Source organism: Anabrus simplex, chromosome 2, assembly GCF_040414725.1.
Source record: "Anabrus simplex isolate iqAnaSimp1 chromosome 2, ASM4041472v1, whole genome shotgun sequence".
Lineage (NCBI taxonomy): Eukaryota > Metazoa > Arthropoda > Insecta > Orthoptera > Tettigoniidae > Anabrus > Anabrus simplex.
The window spans coordinates 290,341,797-290,366,220 of record NC_090266.1 but is presented as its reverse complement, the minus strand read 5'-3'; the positions used below and the strand labels follow the sequence as shown (position 1 = coordinate 290,366,220).

General features: G+C 37.1%; 1 protein-coding gene across 2 annotated transcripts in view; it reads right to left on the bottom strand.

Annotated features, from left to right (window-relative positions):
* The window catches only part of Nipped-B (Nipped-B cohesin loading factor), an 804,192-nt gene that overhangs the window by 97,958 nt on the left and 681,810 nt on the right, over positions 1-24,424 (bottom strand). For both annotated transcript variants that reach the window (XM_068226150.1, XM_068226151.1), the window contains 4 exons: positions 9,137-9,291; positions 8,844-9,041; positions 8,612-8,678; positions 4,514-4,704 (listed from right to left, as the gene is read on the bottom strand). In XM_068226150.1, coding sequence (XP_068082251.1) covers positions 4,514-4,704; positions 8,612-8,678; positions 8,844-9,041; positions 9,137-9,291 — 611 coding nt within the window. The remainder of the gene's footprint in view (positions 1-4,513; positions 4,705-8,611; positions 8,679-8,843; positions 9,042-9,136; positions 9,292-24,424) is intronic.

Here is a 24,424-nt window from a genome sequence, read left to right as displayed (position 1 = left end):
TTTCTTGTTAGCGAAGAATCAGATGCTTCAGTTGAGTAAACCTCAATAATCTTCTGTTAATTCACAAATCAGTGCTTAAAGGTACTGTTTTATGACTTTAAAATGCGTTCCTATCTTAGGAAACAGAAGATATTTTAGAGGGTCCCATCACACCTGCAATTGGTACGCCTGTTTCAATAAATGCAGATCACTGGTAGTCAACGAACAGCTTCATAATGCTGAGTTCCTAAAAAGATGACCGAAATTCTTTGGTTACATTACGTGAATTTGTGGTAAGCTGATGAGGCCCGTTACCGTTACACTTATTAGATATCATAATATGTCACTATACAATATGCTGTTAAACACACTTCTAAATAAGAAATTCAAACTGTGTATGCACATTTGCTAGCTTTCCCTAAAATATTAAGTTTTTGTAATCGAAGAACTACTATTCTAGGAAAATAATACAACAGCGGAAGCTGTTCCAATCGCTTTGGAAGACTGATGAGAAACAGGCAACTGAAGGTGTAGATCCCAGAACATTCCCTCCAGCAGAAGTTAGCCAACAACACTTGATTGCAGTAAACGAATTTCAGGTGTGTTAGATGCGTTACTAAATATACTTAAAATTTCATTGATCTATTTAAGTTTCTTTATGTAGATTTATAACCTTAAATATTATTATTAATAGTAATAATTTCCTGTTTTTATTTAGGAGACATCAAGGACAGGAACTAGTGAAGAAAGTGAATTATGCTCTGGAAGACCAAAGAAAGGACAAAAAAAAAGAAAATATCCCAGCCAAAATAGGGGGGAAAAAAAATGAAATGTATAAGGAATGAAGCTTACATAACTCAAGAGTGGAAAATTGAAGGAATCTAAGGAATTTCGCGAGTATCTATGTCCTTGCAAATGTCTCTCCAAGTTAGGTGCTAAATATGCTCAAAAGGAATCTCAAAAATTCTATAATAGAGATTCTCACGATGCTCTAACAGCACTCATTTGTGATATGGTGAGTGAGCACGAAATAAAAAGGAAAAGAGTGAAAGATTCAAAGAGAAAAACAGTGACCAGGAAGTACATCATATGTGGAATTCAGGTTTGCAGGACTTTCTTTCTCCAGACCTTTAGAATTTCCATGGCCGAGTACATCTAGCCTTAAAGAAGATAAAATCTCCAAAGGGTATAAGGGATGAATGAGGAATCGCCGGTGGAAGCAAGAGATGGCCTCAGAATAAGTTTCAAGAAATAGTTGACCACATAAAAACAGATTCCAAAATACACATTACATTATGGAAGAGAACAAACACAGAGAGAATTTCTGGCACCAGATACTACAATGGAGGTGATGTACAATTTATATAAGCAGAAGTACGAAAATTCTGTGTCACTTTCTTTGTACAAAAGGATATTCTTGACAGAATTCAATTTGCAAAGAAAGAGCATCAAGGACACGTGTAACCTCTGTGGCATTTTACAGCTCCAGATTAATAATTCCTCTGGCAGCGAAAATAAAAACTTTGACGACAAGAAGAAGGAACATCTTAAAGATGCAACATAGGCCCAGAACCTAAAATCCTCCAATATGGAAAAATTGAAGTTGGATGACAAACTTGAAACGTTTTGTTTTGACCTTGAAAAAACACTGCCATTGCCCCGTATTCCCACAAATGTGTTTTTTTACATGCGCAAGTTGTGGTTATATAACTTAGGGATTCATAGTGGGAAAGATAATAAAGGTCATTGTTATGTCTGGTTGGAAGGAGTGGCAGGACGAGCAGCTCAAGAGGTTGGATCCTGCTTGTACAAGCATCTCATGGAAAACATGCACAAAGCCAAAGAGGTCATACTGTGGTCAGATTCTTGCGGAGGCCAGAATCGTAATATAAAGATTGTTCTACTTCTGAAAACAGTTTTGGAACAACACCCTACCATTGAAAAGATTACACAAAAATTCCTATTTCCAGGCCATAGCTTCCTCCCTAACGACAGCGACTTTGAGGATATAGAATGTGCTTTAAAATTTCAGCAGCGCCTTTATACTGCCGAAGACTACATAAATGTAATGAAGGTGTGCCAAAAGAAGAACCCGCTTGTTGTGCACAGAATGACCGGACTGGATTTTTGTAGTACGGTTCATGTGGAGAAGCGCATTGTGAACAGGAAGACAGGCACAAACAGTGAGAAGGTAAACTGGCTCCATGTGAGAGAAATAGAGTTGAAGAAAGATAAACCTTTTAGCATTTTCTTTAAAACACATTTTGGTGCAGAACGCAGTGTTGAAGTGAACATTAAGAAATCTACAGTTGGTCACCGGCTTCAGAATGAAAATGGATCAGCTCTACACGGTCTGCTCATTCTGTTATGGCCCAATGGAAAACCAGTTTCAGAAGCGAAGCTGAACGACCTGGGCTCCCTCATGAAGCAAATACCGAACGATGATAAGACTTTCTGTAAGGACCTGTTTAGTGATCCTGGAACAGACGATGATATAGATGGGTTTGATTGTGGAAATATGGATTTTGAACTCGAAAATTCTTAAAATATTGCATTATGTTACACTTGGAGAAACTGTGTGTTTATGGTGCCTTAATACTATGATCTACCAGTGTAATTTCTATATCATATTCTAAAATTCATGTTTTTCTATGTCATGTTGTATGCTGTTATGTATAATTCAATCCTGTACTTAAATAAGCAATAAAATTAGTTAACAAGTATCATATTTTACACTGCACTGAATTTTTAAAAATCCAACTGATCACTAAATGACAATTTCATTTGTTGGTCAAGTGATGTAAAACAAAAAACTTATTTAACCTCAATAAAGCATCAAGTGACCAAACGCCATTATCTCAAATTATAACAATATACTTCAAATATCCCTAAATTTTATACATTAAGAAGAAAATTTATGTATCTATCTTTATTTTGGTATAGATTACATAACATTTAACAGAAAATATGAATTACTACAAAGCATTTTGCATTTGTGTCAATATCTCAAAATCTACTTTTGGCGCTTGGTCAAGTGATGCATAACACCATCCTATTTATGTATTAATAAAGTGCAGTAATAATAATTAACAAATCACTGTATTATAGTACAACGTACATCAATCAGAATAGCTGAGCATCATGCGTAGAAAAGTAAAGGTTTTAAATTATAAAATTTTTAAATTATATTTTCAAATACTGTAGATTGTATAATTTTTGGTAGGATATAGAATATCATCATCAACTACTTAAATATGAACTAATAAGACAAATTTATTCCACACTTTTAAATATTTTTTGTGTGTAAGGCCATGGACAGAGGACTTCCTTTCCCCTCCACAATTTCACTGCAAGAAAAATTACTGTACTTGTTTAAAATATACCTGAGTGTTATTAACATTCCTATACTACTACTACTACTACTACTACTACTACTACTACTAATAGTAATAACAACAACAACAACAACAACAATAATAATAACAACACTGCCCAATTCAAATTAACAGCAGGGAAACCCAAGAAAACCTGAATAATAATAAAAATAATAATGATGCTGGTTTTTCCATCTCATCAAGTTTTTTCATTGTTTTTCGAGACGTTACAAGTTATGAATCTCATTTTTTGATCTGTGGTAAATGTCTAGTACCGGTATATTATTAAAAAACATATGTTAATGATCCACCTTTTCACCACATCATCAATTGGGATAGCCGAGAATCATGTGTAGACAGATACAGGTAAGCTCTAAATTGTATTTTAAAATACTGTAGATTGTATCACGTTTTAGTAGGATATCGAATATCATCGTAAATATTGATTGTTGTGTTGAAAAGGTAGATCTTTAACATAATTTTTTATTTATGACATGAACGTTCCCGAAATTTGTCCTGCACAAGTTCTTTTATGTGAAGGTAAATGTACCAACATGAGGCTGGCGTATTTGAGCACCTTCAAATGCTACCAAACACAGACAAGATCAAACATGCAAACTTACAGTCTACCACCTGAGTCACTCAGCCTGGTGCTATGAAACTTGTAGCTTTGTAGAATAAGTTACATATACAGTAAGTATGATATTCATTATATGAGCTGGCACACAGTCTGAACAATCTCCCTAAACTGGACACAATCAGATGATGGAAGTACAGTACAAGGAAACGATTCCTGACGGCAGGTAGATCTCTAAGGTGCTATTAAAGGAGAATTAATATAGATTGGAACAGTGGTACAGAAATTAGAGATCCAGTTTGGTTTTGATATTTGTAAATTATATGAAGTGTACCATCCAAATAACAGAACTATAAATTGACCTAACACTACTGTCCAGAATTACAAAATATTCTAGTATATGTGGCAGTAGTTATAAAAGATTTGATAACTATTTAATTAAAGAGCCTCTTTCTAGGATTCAAGCACCATATATTTCTTCTGAGTCATCACATATGTTAAAATAAATATTCACAAACAATTAAGAAGATCAAAAACCAATAATTTTGCTATTTAGAGTTGTAATGATAACTTTATTTCTTACTTGCACAGGATGAACAAGTCCCTGTTGTAAGATTAGCTGGATAACTTTCAAAGCAGCATGTCTCACAGCTATATTAGGGTGGAGGAAAGATTCCAGTATCTCCTTCAGGTACAACTGAATCACAGTGCTGGCCATCCCAGATGAAACATCGCCCATTTCTTTCAAGTTCTCCTTCTTAGACAGCTTGGACCCTGAAATACAAGAAAGTAAAAATATCACAAAAGAGTATAAGTAATAAGTTCCTTATAAAAGTATGACATGAAGTAATTATATTTTACTTGAATAGACTATTCAATGTGGTAAAACTTATTTCTCTTATTATCACATCGAAGTTGATATTAAAGGAATTAAAATAAACACACAAATTCTCATTTCACACAAAATGCAATAATCAGGTTTGAAACGTAAAAATTTAGAAAGCTACAAATGCTAACAGCTCTTTAGGCAATCTTGGATTCAATTTTCAACCCTTCCTATAGATTTTGGATTCTGGAACAGGTTTTCCAGTGCTGTACAGACTCATGAAGATTTCTGAGAAGCACCTTGATGAACCCTACAATAAACCTTATTTAAGGGGCTGATGGCCTACATCTATGACAGTTGATGACAGAGCTGTTAAACCAGCCTTCTGGTTGTATAATAAACATACAAACACAGCAGCTGATCTAACATAAAATACATTGTCTAGAAAGAAGATACCGAGCTCGATAGCTGTAATCGTTTAAGTGCGGCCAGTATCCAGTATTCGGGAGATAGTAGGTTCGAACCCCACTGTCGGCAGCCCTGAGAATGGTTTTCCGTGGTTTCACATTTTCACACCAGGCAAATGCTGGGGCTGTACCTTAATTAAGGCCACGGCCGCTTCCTTCCCACTCCTAGCCCTTTCCTGTCCCATCGTCGCCGTAAGACCTATCTGTGTCCGTGCGACGTAAAACGAAAAAGAAGGTGTTTTAAGACATGCACTAAATATTAAAACAAAATTACTACAGTTCCTGACAATCAATCAATCAATCAATCAATCAATCAATCAATCAATACTGATCTGCATTTAGGGCAGTCGCCCAGGTGGCAGATTCCCTATCTGTTGCTTTCCTAGCCTTTTCCTAAATGATTTCAAAGAAATTGGAAATTTATTGAACATCTCCCTTGGTAAGTTATTCCAATCCCTAACTCCCTTTCCTATAAATGAATATTTGCCCCAGTTTGTCCTCTTGAATTCCAACTTTATCTTCATATTGTGATCTTTCCTACTTTTATAAACGCCATTCAAACTTATTCCTCTACTAATGCCATTCCACGCCATCTCTCCGCTGACAGCTCGGAACATACCACTTATGAACATTAAAACAAGAATAATAGTTAACACCACCTTTCCAATACTTATCTTTCCTATATTTAGGAAATAAACATTACAACAGGCATTGTAAGATGGGACATGTTTTGCTTAACAGTCGTAAGCATCATCAGCCAAAAATAAATCTTAGCCTAAAGTTAGGTCAGGGCCCTAAACCTAGTGTCCTTAACATATATGACACTCTAAGAATCAACATTTATATTTATAAAATGAAAATAGGCCTAAAACTAGTGTGAAAAAACATGGAATGTTACAACATGGCTAAGAGAAAAATCACAATCGAGTTGAGACAGAGGATAAGAACAGAAAGTATGCTACAATACAGAGCTGGTAGTGAAATAATTAAAATCATTAGGATATCATTGTTAACAGTCAGTCAATCAGAATGTTCAAACATAAAAACAAGAGTGAAAATATATAAGAGTGTTCATCATGGCTGAGTTAGAAAAAACACGTACTCGTGTTGCCAGAGGTAGCCTACTTTCTGTTCTTATCCTCTGTCTCAACTCGATTGTGTTTTTTCTCTTAGCCATGTTGTAACATTCCATGTTTTTTCACACTAGTTTTAAGCCTATTTTCATTTTATAAATATAAATGTTGATTCTTAGGGTGCCATATATGTTAAGGATACTAGGTTCAGGGCCCTGACCTAACTTTAGGCTAAGATTTATTTTTGGCTGATGATGCTTACGACTTAAGTGAAACATGTCCCATCTTACAACGCCTGTTGTAATGTTTATTTCCTAAATATAGGAAAGATAAGTATTGGAAAGGTGGTGTTAACTATTATTCTTGTTTTAATGTTCATATCTGATGTCCAATACGGTCTACAATGAGATTTATTACTTGTAACATACCACTTAGTCGAGCAGCTCTTCTTCTTTCTCTCAATTCTTCCCAACCCAAACATTGCAACATTTTTGTAACGCTACTCTTTTGTCGGAAATCACCCAGAACAAATCGAGCTGCTTTTCTTTGGATTTTTTTCCAGTTCTTGAATCAGGTAATCCTGGTGAGGGTCCCATACACTGGAACCATACTCTAGTTGGGGTCTTACCAGAGACTTATATGCACTCTCCTTTACATCCTTACTACAACCCCTAAACACCCTCATAACCATGTGCAGAGATCTGTACCCTTTATTTACAATCCCATTTATGTGATTACCCCAATGAAGATCTTTCCATATATTAACACCTAGATACTTACAATGATCCCCAAAAGGAACTTTCACTCCATCAATGCAGTAATTAGAATTGAGAGGGCTTTTCCTATTTGTGAAACTCACAACCTGACTTCTAACCCCGTTTATCAACATACCATTGCCTGCTGTCCATCTCACAACATTTTCGAGGTCACGTTGCAGTTGCTCACAATCTTGTAACTTATTTATCACTCTATAGAGAATATCATCATCCGCAAAAAGCCTTACCTCCGATTCCACTCCTTTACTCATATCATTTACATATATAAGAAAACATAAAGGTCCGATAATACTGCCTTAGCAATTCCCCTCTTAATTATTACAGGGTCAGATAAAGCTTCACCTACTCTAATTCTCTGAGATCTATTTTCTAGAAATATAGCAAACCATTCAGTCACTCTTTTGTCTAGTCCAATTGCACTCATTTTTGCCAGTAGTCTCCCATGATCCACCCTATCAAATGCTTTAGACAGGTCAATCGCGATACAGTCCATTTGACCTCCAAAATCCAAGATATCTGCTATATCTTGCTGGAATCCTACAAGTTGAGCTTCAGTGGAATAACCTTTCCTAAAACCGAATTGCCTACTATCGAACCAGTTATTAATTTCACAAACGTCTAATATAATCAGAGAGAATGCCTTCCTAAAGCTAACATACAATGCATGTCAAACTTACTGGCCTGTAATTTTCAGCTTTATGTCTATCACCCTTTCCTTTATACACAAGGGCTACTATAGCAACTCTCCATTCATCTGGTATAGCTCCTTCGGCCAAACAATAATCAAATAAGTACTTCAGATATGGTACTATATCCCAACCCATTGTCTTTAGTATATCCCCAGAAATCTGATCAATTCCAGCCGCTTTTCTAGTTTTCAACTTTTGTATCTTATTGTAAATGTCATTGTTATCATATGTAAATTTTATTACTTCTTTCGCCTTAGTCTCCTCCTCTATCTGTACATTATCCTTGTAACCTACAATCTTTACATACTGCTGACTGAATACTTATGCCTTTTGAAGATCCTCACATACACACTCCCCTTGTTCATTAATTATTCCTGGAATGTACTTCTTGGAACCTGTTTCTGCCTTAAAATACCTATACATACCCTCCCATTTTTCACTAAAATTCGTATGACTGCCAATTATGCTTGCCATCATGTTATCCTTAGCTGCCTTCTTTGCTAGATTTAATTTTCTAGTAAGTTCCTTCAATTTCTCCTTACTTCCACAGCCATTTCTAACTCTATTTCTTTCCAGTCTGCACCTCCTTCTTAGTCTCTTTATTTCTCTATTATAATAAGGTGGGTCTTTACCATTCCTTACCACCCTTAATGGTACACACCTGTTTTTGCATTCCTCAACAATTTCTTTATACCCATCCCAGAGTCTGTTTACATTTTTATTTACCGTTTTCCATCGATCATATAATAATTACAACTAACTTCAATTTCAACACTTATAATATTAACCTTCATGTATTTTTCAAGATTTCTAATTTGTATTCGTAAATTATGCTCTGCCATATACTCACATTCTTGGTCCTGTTTGATCATTCGACTCTCCTCCTCCTGCAAATACATTTCGATGTTGTTCAGGACCTAAAATATACATACTCATTTTAGAAGCATTATTTTGAAATTTACAAAATAATGCAAGGACATTTTATAACAGAAAAGCAACAAAAAATGAAAGACTTAGAAGAGAATAGCACATAATTTTACTGCTGTTGAAGAGAGAAGTTTGCAATCACAACATGAACTTACCTGAGTTCTCATCATTAGAGGAGCATCATTTGAAGTAAGAAGGCGATGGTACAAGGTTTTCAATTCAGTTCCAAGCATGAACTCATAGTGGCGAATACAAAGTGACCCAATTGCTTTCAAGGTGTAAGTTTGCATATCTTCATTTGGTTGTTGTACGAAGTAAACCAAAGTCTCAAATACTTGATCTTTCACATTCTCCTTAGGGAGAAAAGAAACAATCATGAGGAAAAAAACCCATTGTCAAGTCTAAGATTGCACCCAAAACTAATTTGTCTGATATTACATATACTTACTTGTAAGCCCTTGATAACATCCTTATCAGTGAAGTCGAAGTGTCTGAGTAACAAACCAACAGTGAAGAGTGATCTTCGGAAATATGGACGGCATTTGATCAATAGTGGATTTGTTGGATCTACTTCATATAGCCTCTTATATTCTGTCAAGTGACCTATAAGTAAATAAATAATGACACAAATGCAATTACCGTATTATATATATAGACGCACAGTCCCTCATTACAATATAAGCATATAAAACTGCCCTTCCATCAGCAATCTTTTGAATTTTTGCCCCATACTTCGTACTTATACAGGATTAGGGAAACAACAGAGGAAAATAAGTCCAAGTGAATCGCTCAATGTTAAAAGTATGTAAGTCAAAAAGAAAATTCTTCAGCTTATTCCAGATATTTCTGGGGACACTTGAGTGGGTTTTGTCCAGTATTTCACGTTAGATGTCTTTCCTGATGTGCAGAAATTTTCAGGCGAAAATCCAACTTGGAATTGATCATGATTCAAACCTCGCCTGTCTAATTCAAAAGCCAGTAGGTAAGCTACAGTGCTGATAATGCAAAAGGATATACATTACAATTTTTGCCATTTTGTGATTTTATATAAAATGCCCCACATAAGGTTAATACCAAAGTTTCACATTAAAACACAATCAGCAATGCTTTCTGAAGTCAGTATTGAGAACCAAAAAATTTGTACTTTCTGGTCTCTTTTCTTAGTAGAAACAAAAATTGGTCTTCATATCAGTATAATCAAGAATTGAAGTAACATTGTATCAAGGCAGCATTAGTTTAATATGTAATCACTTGAAGAGTGGAATACAGAGCGTAACATTCTTTGGGGTAAAACATGAAATGGCAAGCCACAATAAACTATGTGCAAAATATAGGTATGTTCTAGGGTGGAAAACCTCAAGAGTCTGATTTACAAAAAATAAATATATATTTCATATCCAGTGCATAGTGAAGCTATTGTTAAGCCATACAAGAAAAGCTGTTGACTCAGCGAAGTTTGGAGAACCAAGTATGTAAATGCCAGTATCATTGCTCATTTTATATGCAATGAATGGCAATAAAAGGGGATCATTTCAAATTTTTTCAAAATGATATTTATTTATTAACACTAAACCTTGTTTTTTATTCATTGCACAACAAACTGCAATGACTGTGCCCTTTGCTCATTATTGTCACTGTGAAATTTTTAAAGAATTTCTAATTTCTACATTTTCACTGAATTTCTCTGAATAGAATTAAAGGGACAATGTCTTCTTTCACGAACCAGTGAAACGAATGTTTCCTGTCTGTCATAGACCAGTTTCCTCATGCTAGTAATATGAGTGTATCCACCCCTGGTGACTATAAAAAAACTCCATGTACCGTAGCATGATACACACGAGATCCTGGATTGTTTCCTACGGGATGTGCATCCACTCCTCCAATAGTGCTGGTCTCATTTCATTCAGAGTGCCAAAATTTCAATGTCAGACATTTTGCTGAAGCATATACCATAGGTATTCAATGGGATTGAGGCCTGGGCTATGTGCTGGCCAGTTCAGGGTTTGTATGCTGGTGTAGGAATTCTGACACGTGAGGTTATTATTGTGCATCAGTTTGAAGTTTTTGCTGACAAATGTATCACTGTGCATTCAGAGCAACTCTTTCAAAGATGACACGTTCTATGAGCACCTCAAAGCTGATACCAAACCATGATGGAACCACTTCCAAACTGTGTCCAAACCGTGCAGAAGGACGAAAGTACAATGTCAGAGATTGTTGCACTTGCAACTGGTGAAAAGACTTCAGAACAAAAATAGAAACTGACGGGCATTTCGCACAATACCAGACAGCGCACGCATTAAAACATATTTCTCAAAAATAGCAATTACATATATCAGGGGAAGGTAAGCAAACCGCATAACAATTGTGATCGAGTGGGTTACCTATCCAACAGCAAGTGAAGATTATGTGCTGTTTCTTAAAACAAACATATTTTATTCCGTTTTGGAGTACATCATTACATAGGGGATTCATTTTTTAAAAATGAAACACAAATTAAGGCCAATAAAAGTGGTATGTTCCGAGCTGTCAGTGGAGAGATGGCGTGGGAGGACATCAGTAGACAAATGAGTTTGAGTGGTGTCTTTAAAAGTCGGAAAGATCACAATATGAAGATAAAGTTGGAATTCAAGAGGACAAATTGGGGCAAATATTCGTTTATAGGAAGGGGAGTTAGGGATTGGAATAACTTACCAAGGGAGGTGTTCAATAAATTTCCAATTTCTTTGCAATCAGTTAAGAAAAGGCTAGGAAAACAAAAGATAGGGAATCTGCCACCTGGGCAACTGCCCTAAATGCAGATCAGTAATGACTGATTGATTGATTTATACATCACTGTTTAACCATCCGCGGACGACTTTCGGGCATTTCCCGACATCCCAATTTCCTGTTCTGGACGTATGTCGGGATATACCCGCCACCTGTTCCCGCGGTAAATATATACGCGTGTGAAGCAATTATGCATGCTGCTGCTATCTATAGTTATTGTATAGAACCTTTAGGGATGTCACAGCCTTCTAGATGTGTTAAAACTTTGTTTTATGAGTTTTACAGGTAAATAAAGAAAGAGCTGTTGTTTACATTAATCAGCTTTGAAAATGGCGGTGTGCAGACATGGTAATGCTACTTTGTCTGATACAGCTCGTTTTTAGATGCTTTTTTTTTTGCTAGTTGCTTTACGTCGCACCGACACTGATAGGTCTTATGGCGACGATGGGACAGAGAAGGGCTAGGAGTGGGAAGGAAGCGGCCGTGGCCTTAATTAAGGTACAGCCCCAGCATTTGCCTGGTGTGAAAATGGGAAACCACGGAAAACCATCTTCAGGGCTGCCGACAGTTGGGTTCGAACCTACTATCTCCCGAATACTGAATACTGGCCGCACTGAAGCGACTGCAGCTATCGAGCTCGGTCGTTTTTAGATGAAATCAACAGCAGTGACGATGACAAATCTGGCAAAATAGAAGTAGTTGAAAGCGAGAATGAAAGCGATATACAGTAAATAGTAGTGAACCAGACAATGGTTGGAGAGTTTATCGCCCAGCTGATCTGAACTTTGTAAAGAAACCACACACTTTGATTAGAGGTTTCTCACCTCTCACAGGTAAGAAACCATCTACTCGCATTGAATTTTTTTCACTATGTTTTACGGAAGAATTGGTACAACAAATTGTTGATGAGACTAACTGCTATGCAAGAGAAAAAAACAAAACAAATGAAGTGCTTCGAGAAGTACCACACGGAGAAGAAATATAAATAGGAAAGGGGCAAACTGTCTTCCAACTACATGTTTATTGCCTACAGTGTGTATCTAGAGTGAGAAATTAATTCATAATGATGTGAGTCAGACTTTGTATCTTCATTATACCTTCATTTTAACTATACAGCTTTGTCAAAGAAAAGAAAAATACGACTACTGCAGGACTACACAAGGAAAAAATTTGTCTGCAAAGGGTTAAGTACCTAAGGTGAATAATGAAGGATCAATCTAAATTGTGTTTTACCAGTATTTTGAATTGGGGTATGTATTAAAATATATCTTAAAACCAGTTTTTCTGTCTCGTTACTTATTCTTTTAAATAAAAAATACAAACTAGAAACTATTCTTTAGACCAAGCCTGTTTCTGAACTGGTTCTTTGTCTTCAGTCACATTTATAGCTTCCTAATTTGAGTGCTTATACAAAAACACAAGCTTGTAAGCTTTGTCTACAAAAGTCCATTTCTTCACGATGAATGAACAACACCAAATGCAGAAAACACACATTCAACACCTGCAGACGACGCTCTAGCTGTTAGAGAGTTGCATAACTTCTTCTATTACCAACTTACCAATGATATTTTCTTGAGATTTCCACCACTGCACACCTTGCATCACTTCATCGGTGAACATAATTTTGCATGATATTTCACAAGTATTGATAGAAATGAAGTTCCTGCATATTATTCCTGGGCAAATAAAAATGCACATTCAAGCTTGGATGGATGTAAAACATTTTCTGAGTGGTTTAATATTGAATGAACAATGAAAGCCAGAAAATGTGGTGCAGCCAATGCTTGATAAAGTTTCTCAACCATCTTAGTTTCTGTGCATTAATATTCCAGAATTCCTTAACACTTGTAATTCCTCCGAGTCAAAATTTGTTTTCTTTCTGCACTATCACTGCGTGTCCAATGGTACAGTCACTTCTCGGGGTTACATCAAGAGCCAGTGTTATTAGTTTTAGCACATTTAAAAAGTCTTCAGCATTTCGCTTTATTTAAAAGTGAATATAATTTATTTTTTTAATGGAATCTTGAATCTTGTAACTATTTTCTTCACAAATCTTCACAAGTAGTGGTCAATTTTTAACGTAAGATTGAAGGCAGTAATACAACACATTCCATCGAAATTCCTGAAGCAAGATTAATGATTGTCCTCCTTCACTCCTAAATTTTGCATTGACAAAACAATTACGGTATTTCACGATTTCTACTACATGTTCCTTTATGTTTGAGGTGTCCTTAGTAAGATCCTTGCAGACAATATTCAAATTATGAGCAGAGTAATTAGTGCACCTGTAAGGAGTTGTGCACTTTTCCACGGCACGAACTCCTCCGCCACATGTACCACATGCAGACGGATTCCAGTAACGAGATACCATGTGCCCGAACCTCTGACATTGATTTCCACACAACTGCAACATATACAATACACTGTTCTAACTGGTTCTATTATATCTTTACCTACAATTTTCTGCATCAGAATTTCTCAAACTATTTTGCTGGGTACATTTCCATACGCCTCTTTTTCATCGACTAAAGTCATTACCAGCCTAAGTTCTTTTCCATAACTTGCCCCATGATAAAGATTCGTTCTAGTGTTGATTATCTGCATTTAAATCCAAATTGTTCCTCTTGAATTTGGAATTCTCATTTTTCCTCGAAACTTTCTTTCTGTTATCCTTGCCCAATTTTTGCAACCAGACACATAATTATGATTCCTATCCCCTTTCTTGAACTGGTATTATGGCTCTTTTTAGCAAGTCTTCAAGTATTTGCTTCTCTTTACACGTCTCAGTAACCGATATGTCCACTGCAAACCTACTGGTCCTGCAGCTTTAATAATTTCTAAAACAACTTCATCTAATGTACACCAACAGTTTTACCTAATTTCATTTTCTTAACGGCTATTATTATTAATACAACTTCCCCCATGAGGAGGCTGGCACAAGGACAAAATGTATCAACTACAAAATAATTTTGTCTTCCAAGTCATTGGTGAATTTACTAGAATGTGCTAGGTTTTCCTCATTCTTGATCTAGGGTTGGTTGTTTCCTTTACTTTTCTGCACATTCAAGTCCTTTCAATATTCTTCCCACCATCTTGTAATTTATTTTTACAATTTGCAATATCTACAATTTACACAGATAGGTCTTATGGTGATGATGGGACTGGGAAGTGTTAAGAATCAACTGTGGCCTTGATTTATGGACAGCCCCAGCATTTGCCTGCTGTGAAAATGGGAAACCACAGAAAACCATCTTCAAGGCTGCCAACAGTGGGATTCGAACCCACTATCTCCCGGATGCAAGGTATGAAAATTAAAGACTCCCTAGGCCTTGTATGCTCTAATACCACCGAGATCAGTAATAAACAAAAGTTGACCAACGGATATCGAATAGGATAGATGAAAGAGACGCGCCTGGCACTCGTAAGTGGAAGCGAAGCCAGGACTCTGCAAATGGCCCTGTTGTCGCCAGCCCATGCTCCGAAGTTAAGAGCCCCTGGGGGCCCTTTTTGCCACCTCTTATGACAGGCAGGGGATTCATATATATCCCTTATCAATATTATTTCTTTCTCTTCAATATGCTTTTCAACTTCCTCTAGAAATTTCTCTATGGGGCGTATACATGAAAAATATCCTTTGTTCCATTCGTAAACTGCACTCTTAATTGCCATAATTCTGTCCCATATATATCCCTCCTTCCACATATTCTTGAATATCACATTTCACAATCAGTCCAACACCATTTCTAGTTTTCTGCTCTCTACTGCAGAACAGCCTGTGTCCATCTTTCCATGATCTCTCACCTTTTCCTATCCACTTTGTTTCAGAGAATCCTAGGACTGCTATATACCTTTCTTTCATGAAATCAAACAATTCTAGTGTCTTGTCAGTCAGTGTTAGGATATTAACCAAACCAAACCAAACCCCAAGGCGCAACAGCCCCGAAGGGCCATGGCCTACCAAGCGACTGCTGCTCAGCCCATAGGCCTGCAGATTACGAGATGTCGTTCGGTCCACACGGCGGATCCTTTCGGCCGTTATTCTAGGCTTTCTAAACCGGGGCCGCCATCTCACCGTCAGATAGCTCCTTAATTGTAATCACATAGGCTGAGTGGACCTCGAACCAGCCCTCAGATGCAGGTAAAAATCCCTGACCTGGCCGGGGATCGAACCTGGTACACCGCGGGGCCGGCTATAATAACTATTCCAATTTTGAAAAAGTAATGGCGCTGAGATCTAGACACGTGTAAGTTACTCCGCAATTCACCTGCCTAAATGCAAGAAAACCAGCAAGTCGTAATCGCGAGTGAGTGTAATTTGAAACTTTAGGATACAAACTCATCGTGTGTGCAACTATGATCCTGAAAGAAGTGAGGGAAAGAACTAAAGACTTCTAAAAGCAAATGGCTTAATTCCAAGCCCGCCTGGAGTAAGACATTTCTGCTCCCACCGGCAGTGCTACCAATCCCAGCGATATTCTGACTGTGCTTCAAGAGGACTTCCAAACCTTCCAAAATTCTGTCCATGCTGAACTCTCGGTTTTGAAAGACAACATCGCTGATATTGAGAAACAACTAGAAATTCAGGAGGCTCGGAGCAACAAAGCAGAGCAGTACAGTGGACGTAATTATCTCCCTCTGCATGGAATGAGCGAGACGCCTAATGAGGACATTTACGGAAGGATCACTGAATCTTACCGTGATAAACTGAAAGTCAAATTGTCCACGGACTCCATCGATCGCTGTCAATGACTGGGACGGCAACGTAGATCGACTTGTGACAGAGACTGAGGGTAATCGGCCTATCACAATAAAATTCCTCCGCTACCACCAGCGGGATCAAGTTTGGTGCGCTAAGCGACAGCTGAAAGGCTCCAAACTATGCATAACTGAATTCCTCACTAGGTTGAGAAAGGACATTTTGAAGAAGGCACGAGACACTTTTGGACTGTGCAACACATACAGCCAAGATGGAATGATAATTATTCATGTATCCAGCAAGTTCCATGTAAACACACTCGTGGAATTACAATCATTAATCAGGCAATATGGTGAAAGCAACATGTGAACAATGTGCATTCTATGTAGTTTATTGATTTTTAATTTAATATATATTTGTGTAAGTGTGTGTTTGTGTGAATCAGTTTGTCATTCTATGTACGAGGAAATTAAGGTAAGCTGCATGTTTTACATTCCATTAGCATGCCTGAGTTAAGAAGTGCTATTGAAAGTCCCTCCCCTTGCTCCTTCCCTCACGCCTTAGCACTCTTCTGTAGGACAGACCCCCCCCTCACTCTACCTTCACAGCCCTTTCACCGGAACATACGTCTGGAAGGACACGCTTACCTCTGACCGTTTCTCAGCACTTTCTCCCTTCTATTCTACCCAAACCATTTTAGAGAAGGAACTCAAGTCATTCAATCACGCCCTGTTGTGTGCGCATGTCAACAGCCAATCCATCATTGCTCAACTCACTCAACTCGATGAACTGAAGACGATATTTGAAGACAGTCCAATTCATATTGCTGCTGTAAGCAAGAGTTAGCTCCGTAGTTCAATCCCATCAAGCATGGTTGACATCTCGGGCTATGATATTCACACACATGATCGAACGAATAGACGAGGTGGTGGGGTAGCCCTATATTATAAATCTGTGCTCAGGAGTAGAGTTGATTACACATCTACTCCTGCTGTAAAACTGCCCCTGAATACCAGTTTGTAGAGGTGTTTGTCAATTCTGTAACAATATTTGTAGGTGTAGTATACAGGGTTATTCACCTAAGATGTTACACGGAAATAACTTCTAAACCATTAAAGATATCGGCATTCTGTTTTCATATTCGTAAATGGTACCCAGGAACTTGTAAAATAATGTGCTACGTATTCTCATGGGGTGATTAATAACCGAGATATTGATAATAACTCCATATTTTTAAATAGAAAGGAACAAATTCATACAGCTGGCCTAAAAGTTCAACTGCGTACAAGTTCAAATATGTAAGTATTTTCAAAATCGGACAGTTAGTTTTTGAGATATCAATATGAACAGAATGCGCTATTTTACATGCCGCATCAGACAGTGTGAAGTTGCGCAATTTATTTAAATTTAAGAATTTCATCATATATATATATTCATACTGAACTGAGAATAAATTGATAACAACTTATGGGTCCACCTTTTCAACAATGTTATAATGGTTGAATTACAACATTTTAGATAGTAATTAGGACTAGTTTCAACGCCAATTTCTGCGTCATCTTCAGCCGAATTTTGAGAACAGACATAGACACACATGTGATGGGTTTGCAAAGTGTGTATGACAGCCAAATTCATGACAGGACAGGGAAGTGTGATGTTTTTAAAAGGAATAAAATAATTACTTTGACTTCAAAGGAACATAACGAAAGCTATAATTGTCACTGGTTTGAGTGTACAGTACATACTACTGTATGAATTGAAAAATAAACATAATACAGGACACCGGAAGAGCTCCTTCTAGAAAAGAAAATGAATAATGTCCGAATAATCTCCCCTCCCCGTTGTGTGTTCGCCAGTCATACAATCACAAAAGTTGAAATTTCAGTAAGGGTTCCACCTTTTCAATACAAAATATAAGTTGTACAGATTAGTATTTACAGCCTGTTTTTATTCAAGGGACCGGTTAAAAGATTAGATAATTTCAAACTTCAACCCTTTCATTCTATAAATTCTTTAGATATAATTAATATGTATCCCAGCATAAAAACTAACTCATTATTTCTGATTATCGAAAAAACTTACTTTCTGACAGTCAACTAGGGAAGCTTGAAGTTCAGGACTTCATGAACATTTTAACGTTACCAAGCGTAATTGGCGGCCATACAAATTTTGATGCTTGTTGTTTTAAGGGGCCTAACATCTAGGTCATCGGCCCCTGATGGTACGAAATGAGACGAAATGCAATGACAAAATAAAAATCCAAAATCCTCCACTGACCAGAATTCAAAGCATGAGAATGAAAAATGAACGGATGGATATGAAGTTAAAACAATCAGTTGAGCGGACCCGCAATGCCTCAGTCTCAGAAACTGACAGAGAACAATAGTAATACTGACCAAGGGACTGCTTCTAGAGCTCAATACTGCATCGATGATGCTTGCAAGGTAAAGGGGTCCAAAATATAGGTTATCAGCTTCACATAATGGTACTTTTCGCTTGGAAAGTAGAACCACGGTATTTGACATGGTGCAGTATTAACCAAAAGTAGCATAGACTCGCGGTATTCCACACAGTATGGTACTACTCACAGGTAATGAAATTCGCACGGGTAATACAGACCTGTGGTGTTTCACACGTAGCGGCGCCTTTTACAGGCAACGCAAACCTATGGTTTTCATCACATAATTGTTCACCACAGGGACTCGCACTATCCCGTGGTGTTCCTTATATAGTGGGTACTAATCATAGCCAAGCCAGAACACTGTTGTCGCTCATATAGTGCTACTAATCACAAATACCGTAAAAGCCTGACCGCACGGTGCTGCTGATTGCTACTAATCACAAACCTATTTGGTACCTAACATAGTGGTACTAAGCGCAAGTAATAGCGACCCATGGTGTTCCCCACGTGGTGGTACTAATCACAAGTAGTTACATGGTTCTAATCCAATCATCACTTGGTCGCATTTCTGAAGCGTGATCATCAGCCTAAGATTACAAAACTAGCAAGTACATATAAGGTCTCCAATAACGTTACACACCCAGGGTATGTTACGGTACATCACATTATGCGTACGATAGTTTACAGTACATGCCTGGTATCCGTTCTGTGGGTAGAATCAATGCCAGGAAACAGCTTGCATGCCAATAGATTCTTGGCCGACGCTACGGTGTCTTATGTGGCACGCAAAAGCCCAAATGCGTTCCTATTGATATCTCAAAAAGTAGCTGTCCGATTTTGAAAATACTTAGTTACTTGAACTTGTATGCAGTTGAGCTTTTAGGCCAGCTGTATTGCATCCCTGCCATTCTATTTAATAATATGGAGTTAGTATCAATATCTCCGTTATTAATCAACCCATGAGAATAAGTAGCGCACTATTTTACAAGACCCTGGGTACCATTTACGAATACGAAAACAGTATGCCAATATCTTCAATGGTTTAGAAGTTATTTCTCTGTAACATCTTAGGTGAATAACCCTGTATAGGCTGCCTGATGCAGTCCGAGACTTCGGTGAGTTAGGTGACAGCTTACTGAGACTGCTACCATCATACGAGCGCGTGATACTTTTTGGAGACTTTTAACACAAATTTATTAACCCAGAATGATGACACCTTAACGACTAAAAAATATTTTTGAATCCTGTGACATGATTATATTACCCCTTAAAACCACTCACCACGAACATACTCCCACCATTTCCGCTGATACATTCATAGACCTAGTAATGACAAATAACCCCAAAAAAATCCTTCACCACGGTCAAGTATCTGTACCTGACATATCGTCCCTCCTCTGGCAAACTACTGAATCTGCAAACTGTCAAAGAATCAGAGCTCAAAGAAGTTGTGATTACTCATGTCAAATCAATTTTTGTATTTAATGATTGGTTTTATGTGTTAGCCGTACAGAATGAGCTGCAGATATGAGACTTTGTTAGAGGGTAGACATTCTATAAATAATAAAATCTAGACCAAATTTTAGAACTACACGTTCCCTTATTCATCACTTTCGCTAGTTTGCCATAGTGGGGACAATATCTAAACATGACCTCATATAAGTTACTTAGCATATTTTCTTCACATGCCTTAGTACAGACCGAAACATGCAACGTTTAGAGACTTAAAAGCATGAATTTAATAACCGAGACAAGATGCAAAACTCTGCCCCTGCTATTACATAATGATAAAGAGCGACATCGACAAGCAAGTGGAAATATTTAATTCATATTTACATGAATTCTACAACAAACACGCACCAAAGCATAATACGAGAGTAACACGTCCGCCCTGTCCCTCGCTGACTACTGATGTTAAGACTAAGATGAAAAAACGAGACGCACTACAATGACGCTATAAGCAGACTCAACTAGCTGACATACATGAGCAGTACAGTGTTCTTCGAAACCAAATGAATCTTCTAATTCGTAATAAGAAATTTAATTATTTCCAGCATTTAAACAAAAATATTAACACTGGTTCCACAGGGTGACAACTTCGGTCACTGGGTATTGGCAAACCACTTGCGAAGCATACTGAACCCGAAGTGTCCCTTGATGAATTAAATACCGGTACATATTTCTCTACGGAACGTCTCACTCCAGACACACCGACAGTACAAAACACCATCGACAATAATATATTAAGGCAACAATCTCCAGTCCGTCCTGTATTTGAATTTGATACTGTTACAGAGCATGAAGTAAGAAGGGAAGTTATGCCAATTAAATCTCACACAACAGGAGCTGATGAAATTCCCACTTCATTCGCGACCTACATAATCGACATAATACTGCCCATTATTACATAGGCCTATTTATTTAATGCCTGCCTTATTTCAGGCAATATCCCAATTAAATGGAAAGATGCACTCATTTTGCCAGTCCGAAAAAAACTCTCTTGCAAGCAATACATCTGACTACCAACTTGTCTGCATTCTCACAGCACTTTCTTAGGTTCTGGAGAAGATAATGCATAAACAAATACTTAAATACTTGGAAAAACATTATGTACTTGATTCCTTACAGTCTAGTTTTAAGAAAGGACACAGTACTGCAACAACACTAATCAAAATCATGGATGACATTAGATGGGCTATGGACAAACAAAAACAGACTATATTTGTCCTTCTAGACTTCAGCAGTGCGTTTGACATTGTAAATATAGACATATTGTTAGCTAAGTTACAAAAACTTCACATGGCTCATTCTGCTATTCAGCTCTTGGGCTCATATCTCAAAAATAGACGATAATGAATTGTATCGAAACTAACTTATCCACGTGAGGATACAAACTTCTTATCTCTTCAGCAATTCTGTGCAGTCCATGGGCTAGACATGTGAGGTGGAGTATTTTAGGAAAGAGAACTTTCAAGGCTGTAGCTGCTTTTTTCATGTAAGATGCCGCATCTGTGACAAAATGTAGGACATCTTCACGGCGTATTCCATCCGGCCAGAGTAAAATTAATAAATTTCTGAACAACTGTGGAACCATTTGCTCTCTCCACCTCTTCTGTCCTCAAAAGAAATACTGATGATAGGTCAGTTTGCTTTGCTTCCATAGTTTCAATGATGACGTTGGCCATATAACGTCCCATTGCATCCGTAGTTTCATCAATGGAGATCCAGATAATCTTTTCTGCAACTCTGCTTCGAATCCTCTGCAGGGTCTCTTCAAGGAGATATTCAAATACGTTTTTCTCAATGTGGATTCTGACGGAACTTCTTCTTTAGTGTACTTCTGCAGAAACTTCCTGAGGGATTGATTTTTCAGTTTCCAGAACGGAATTCCAGAGTCCAAGAAAGCTTTACATAGATCCAGGGAAAACTGAGATTGCCTGCTGGATGTTGTAACTGCTGTTGATATTAATTGATCTTAGGGCCAACAATATTTAACCTAGACTTATGTTTTGTTGTTGCAAAATGTTGAGTTATAAATTACTTTTTTCGTGATTAATAGTTCACAGATTTTGCAAAAGTTTGTAGCTCCATCAGTAGAAAGTGTATCAGAACCAAATTCGCGATCATAGCCATGTAATTTACCACGCAACGATGAAAATTTCGGCATGATAAATAAGTCAGCGCGAACACCCGAGTTGCCTTTAACAAGTTCAACAGTAGACTAACAGCTTCTTTTATGTTTGACCTCTTAGACAGAAGTGATTTCCTCCCTTCCTCTGCATTATCTTATAATTTCGAAATCGGGAATACCTGGTAATTACGCATTGTCCCAGCAAAAGGGGTGTGAGGAAGGAGAAGAGATGTACTTCCCTCATCCGCTCTCTTTCCTGGTATCCATTATGCTTGTGCATTCCTTTCACTAATGAAGGTTCTGCTATTTACAGAGGTTAAATGAATGGGTTGAAAAAATAAGCTTTCAAATGCCTGAAAACAAATAAACGATTTACAGGGAACAATATTCTAAATAGATATTTGCGACGGCAATATGTAATTTAATTTCTGCAACCTTTTTTGTCTTTGATGTATGGAAATTCATTATGTGCTTTTTAAAATGTGTAAATCGCAGGAAAAATATTGCACAACAATAAAAAAAAAAGGGCTTTAAATCTTAAAATAGGCAACGGAAGCCAAAATAGGCAAAATAAAAATTGTCTCTACACTTCCTAAATGCACGAAAACATATTTATCTCTATCTGATTCTTCAATATATCCAGTCAGATAAAAAAGGCATTCTGCCTAACTTCCGGGCTCTATTAATGACATTTCTTCTCATCTGAATGACTGCAAATATCACCTTTATGCTGACAATCTTCACATATACTCACTCTTTAAAGTCTCTGACATTGACAAAGCAATCCACGAAATGAACTCTACTTTAAATTCAATTAGCTCATATGCATGAGAGAATTACCTGTTAATTAACCCGAAGAAAACATAATCATAATAGGACATCTAGCCTTTTAAATATGCTAAACATCACACAACAGCCTAGTCGCATGCTCTGTGGTGAAGCTATACCTTTTCAGAAGTCTGTAAAATACCTAGCCTTTGTCATGAATGAGACATTAAACTGGAATGACCATATAAAAGTGTTTGCAGAAAGGTATATGCATCTCTTTACCCCCTAAAAAATGAAAGAATCCATTCTTCCACATTAGCATGAAAATAATACTTATTCAAACTTTATTACTGTGATGTATTAATCGATGCAACTGTAGAACGAACTATGAAACTTCAAAGGGCAAAGAACTCTTGCATACAATTTGTATTTTAGCTCTGAACTTTAAGACACATATTTCCCCTCATTATGAGAAGCTATCCTGGCTGAAAATTGATAAACTAAGAAATCTACATACTGTAACACTAATTTTTTCCACTTCTGAAACAATCTACACCTGAATACCTATCCTCACATTTTAATTTCCTCTCATCTATCCATGGACATAATACGAGATCGACTTCTACCCTTATGATACCGGTTAATCACTCATCTCTATACAGCCACTCATTCCAAGTGTCTGGGGCAAGGCTATAGAACACTCCCCCAGTCAGTATAGGTAACAGCACTTAAATGGTCCTCATTTAAACAGTCTTGTTGAGATTTCCTCTTAAATATGTGATCAGCTTATATGAATGTTAGTGTGTATGAGTGCAAGTATGATTTAGAGCTATTGTTAGGTGACGTAGATAGATAATCATTAAAAATAATTATAGTATGTTATAGTAATACTCCATTAATTTAGGTAGTTTCTAGAGACTGTTAACCCTTTGGCACTCAGCCTATATACAGGAGTCCGCTCGAAGACACTCAGACTAATTTATGTCATTTTCCAAACCGACTTACAAAAAATCAACACGTAAAGAGTTTAACACACATTAAAATAAAATAAATCACCCTAATACAGGAAACTATGAGCATTTCAGAAATGAACATACCTAGAACGTATTGTTATTGGTAAAGCCAGAAACAATTATTAAATTTTGAAAATAAATTTTAAAAAAATAATTTTTGATTTTCAATGGCTGAAAAATCAGACATTATTGCGTATTCCTTCTTTACTCTTAGACGTGAAAGAAAGAACATTTATTTCTGATTAATTTGATATCAATATGATGTTTGTGCTGCAATTCATTCATGAAGCATGGCACTTAGTTATTCACTGTACATGTAACGGTCATCGATGTCAGGTCCTCGCGGTCCGATGCACGGTGAGCAGCTGTGACTGTGTCATTTCCCACATAATGCGAATCACTTCCGGCAAAAAGGTCATTATTACTGTCTAAATCATCTGAAAATTCCAGGATATCCG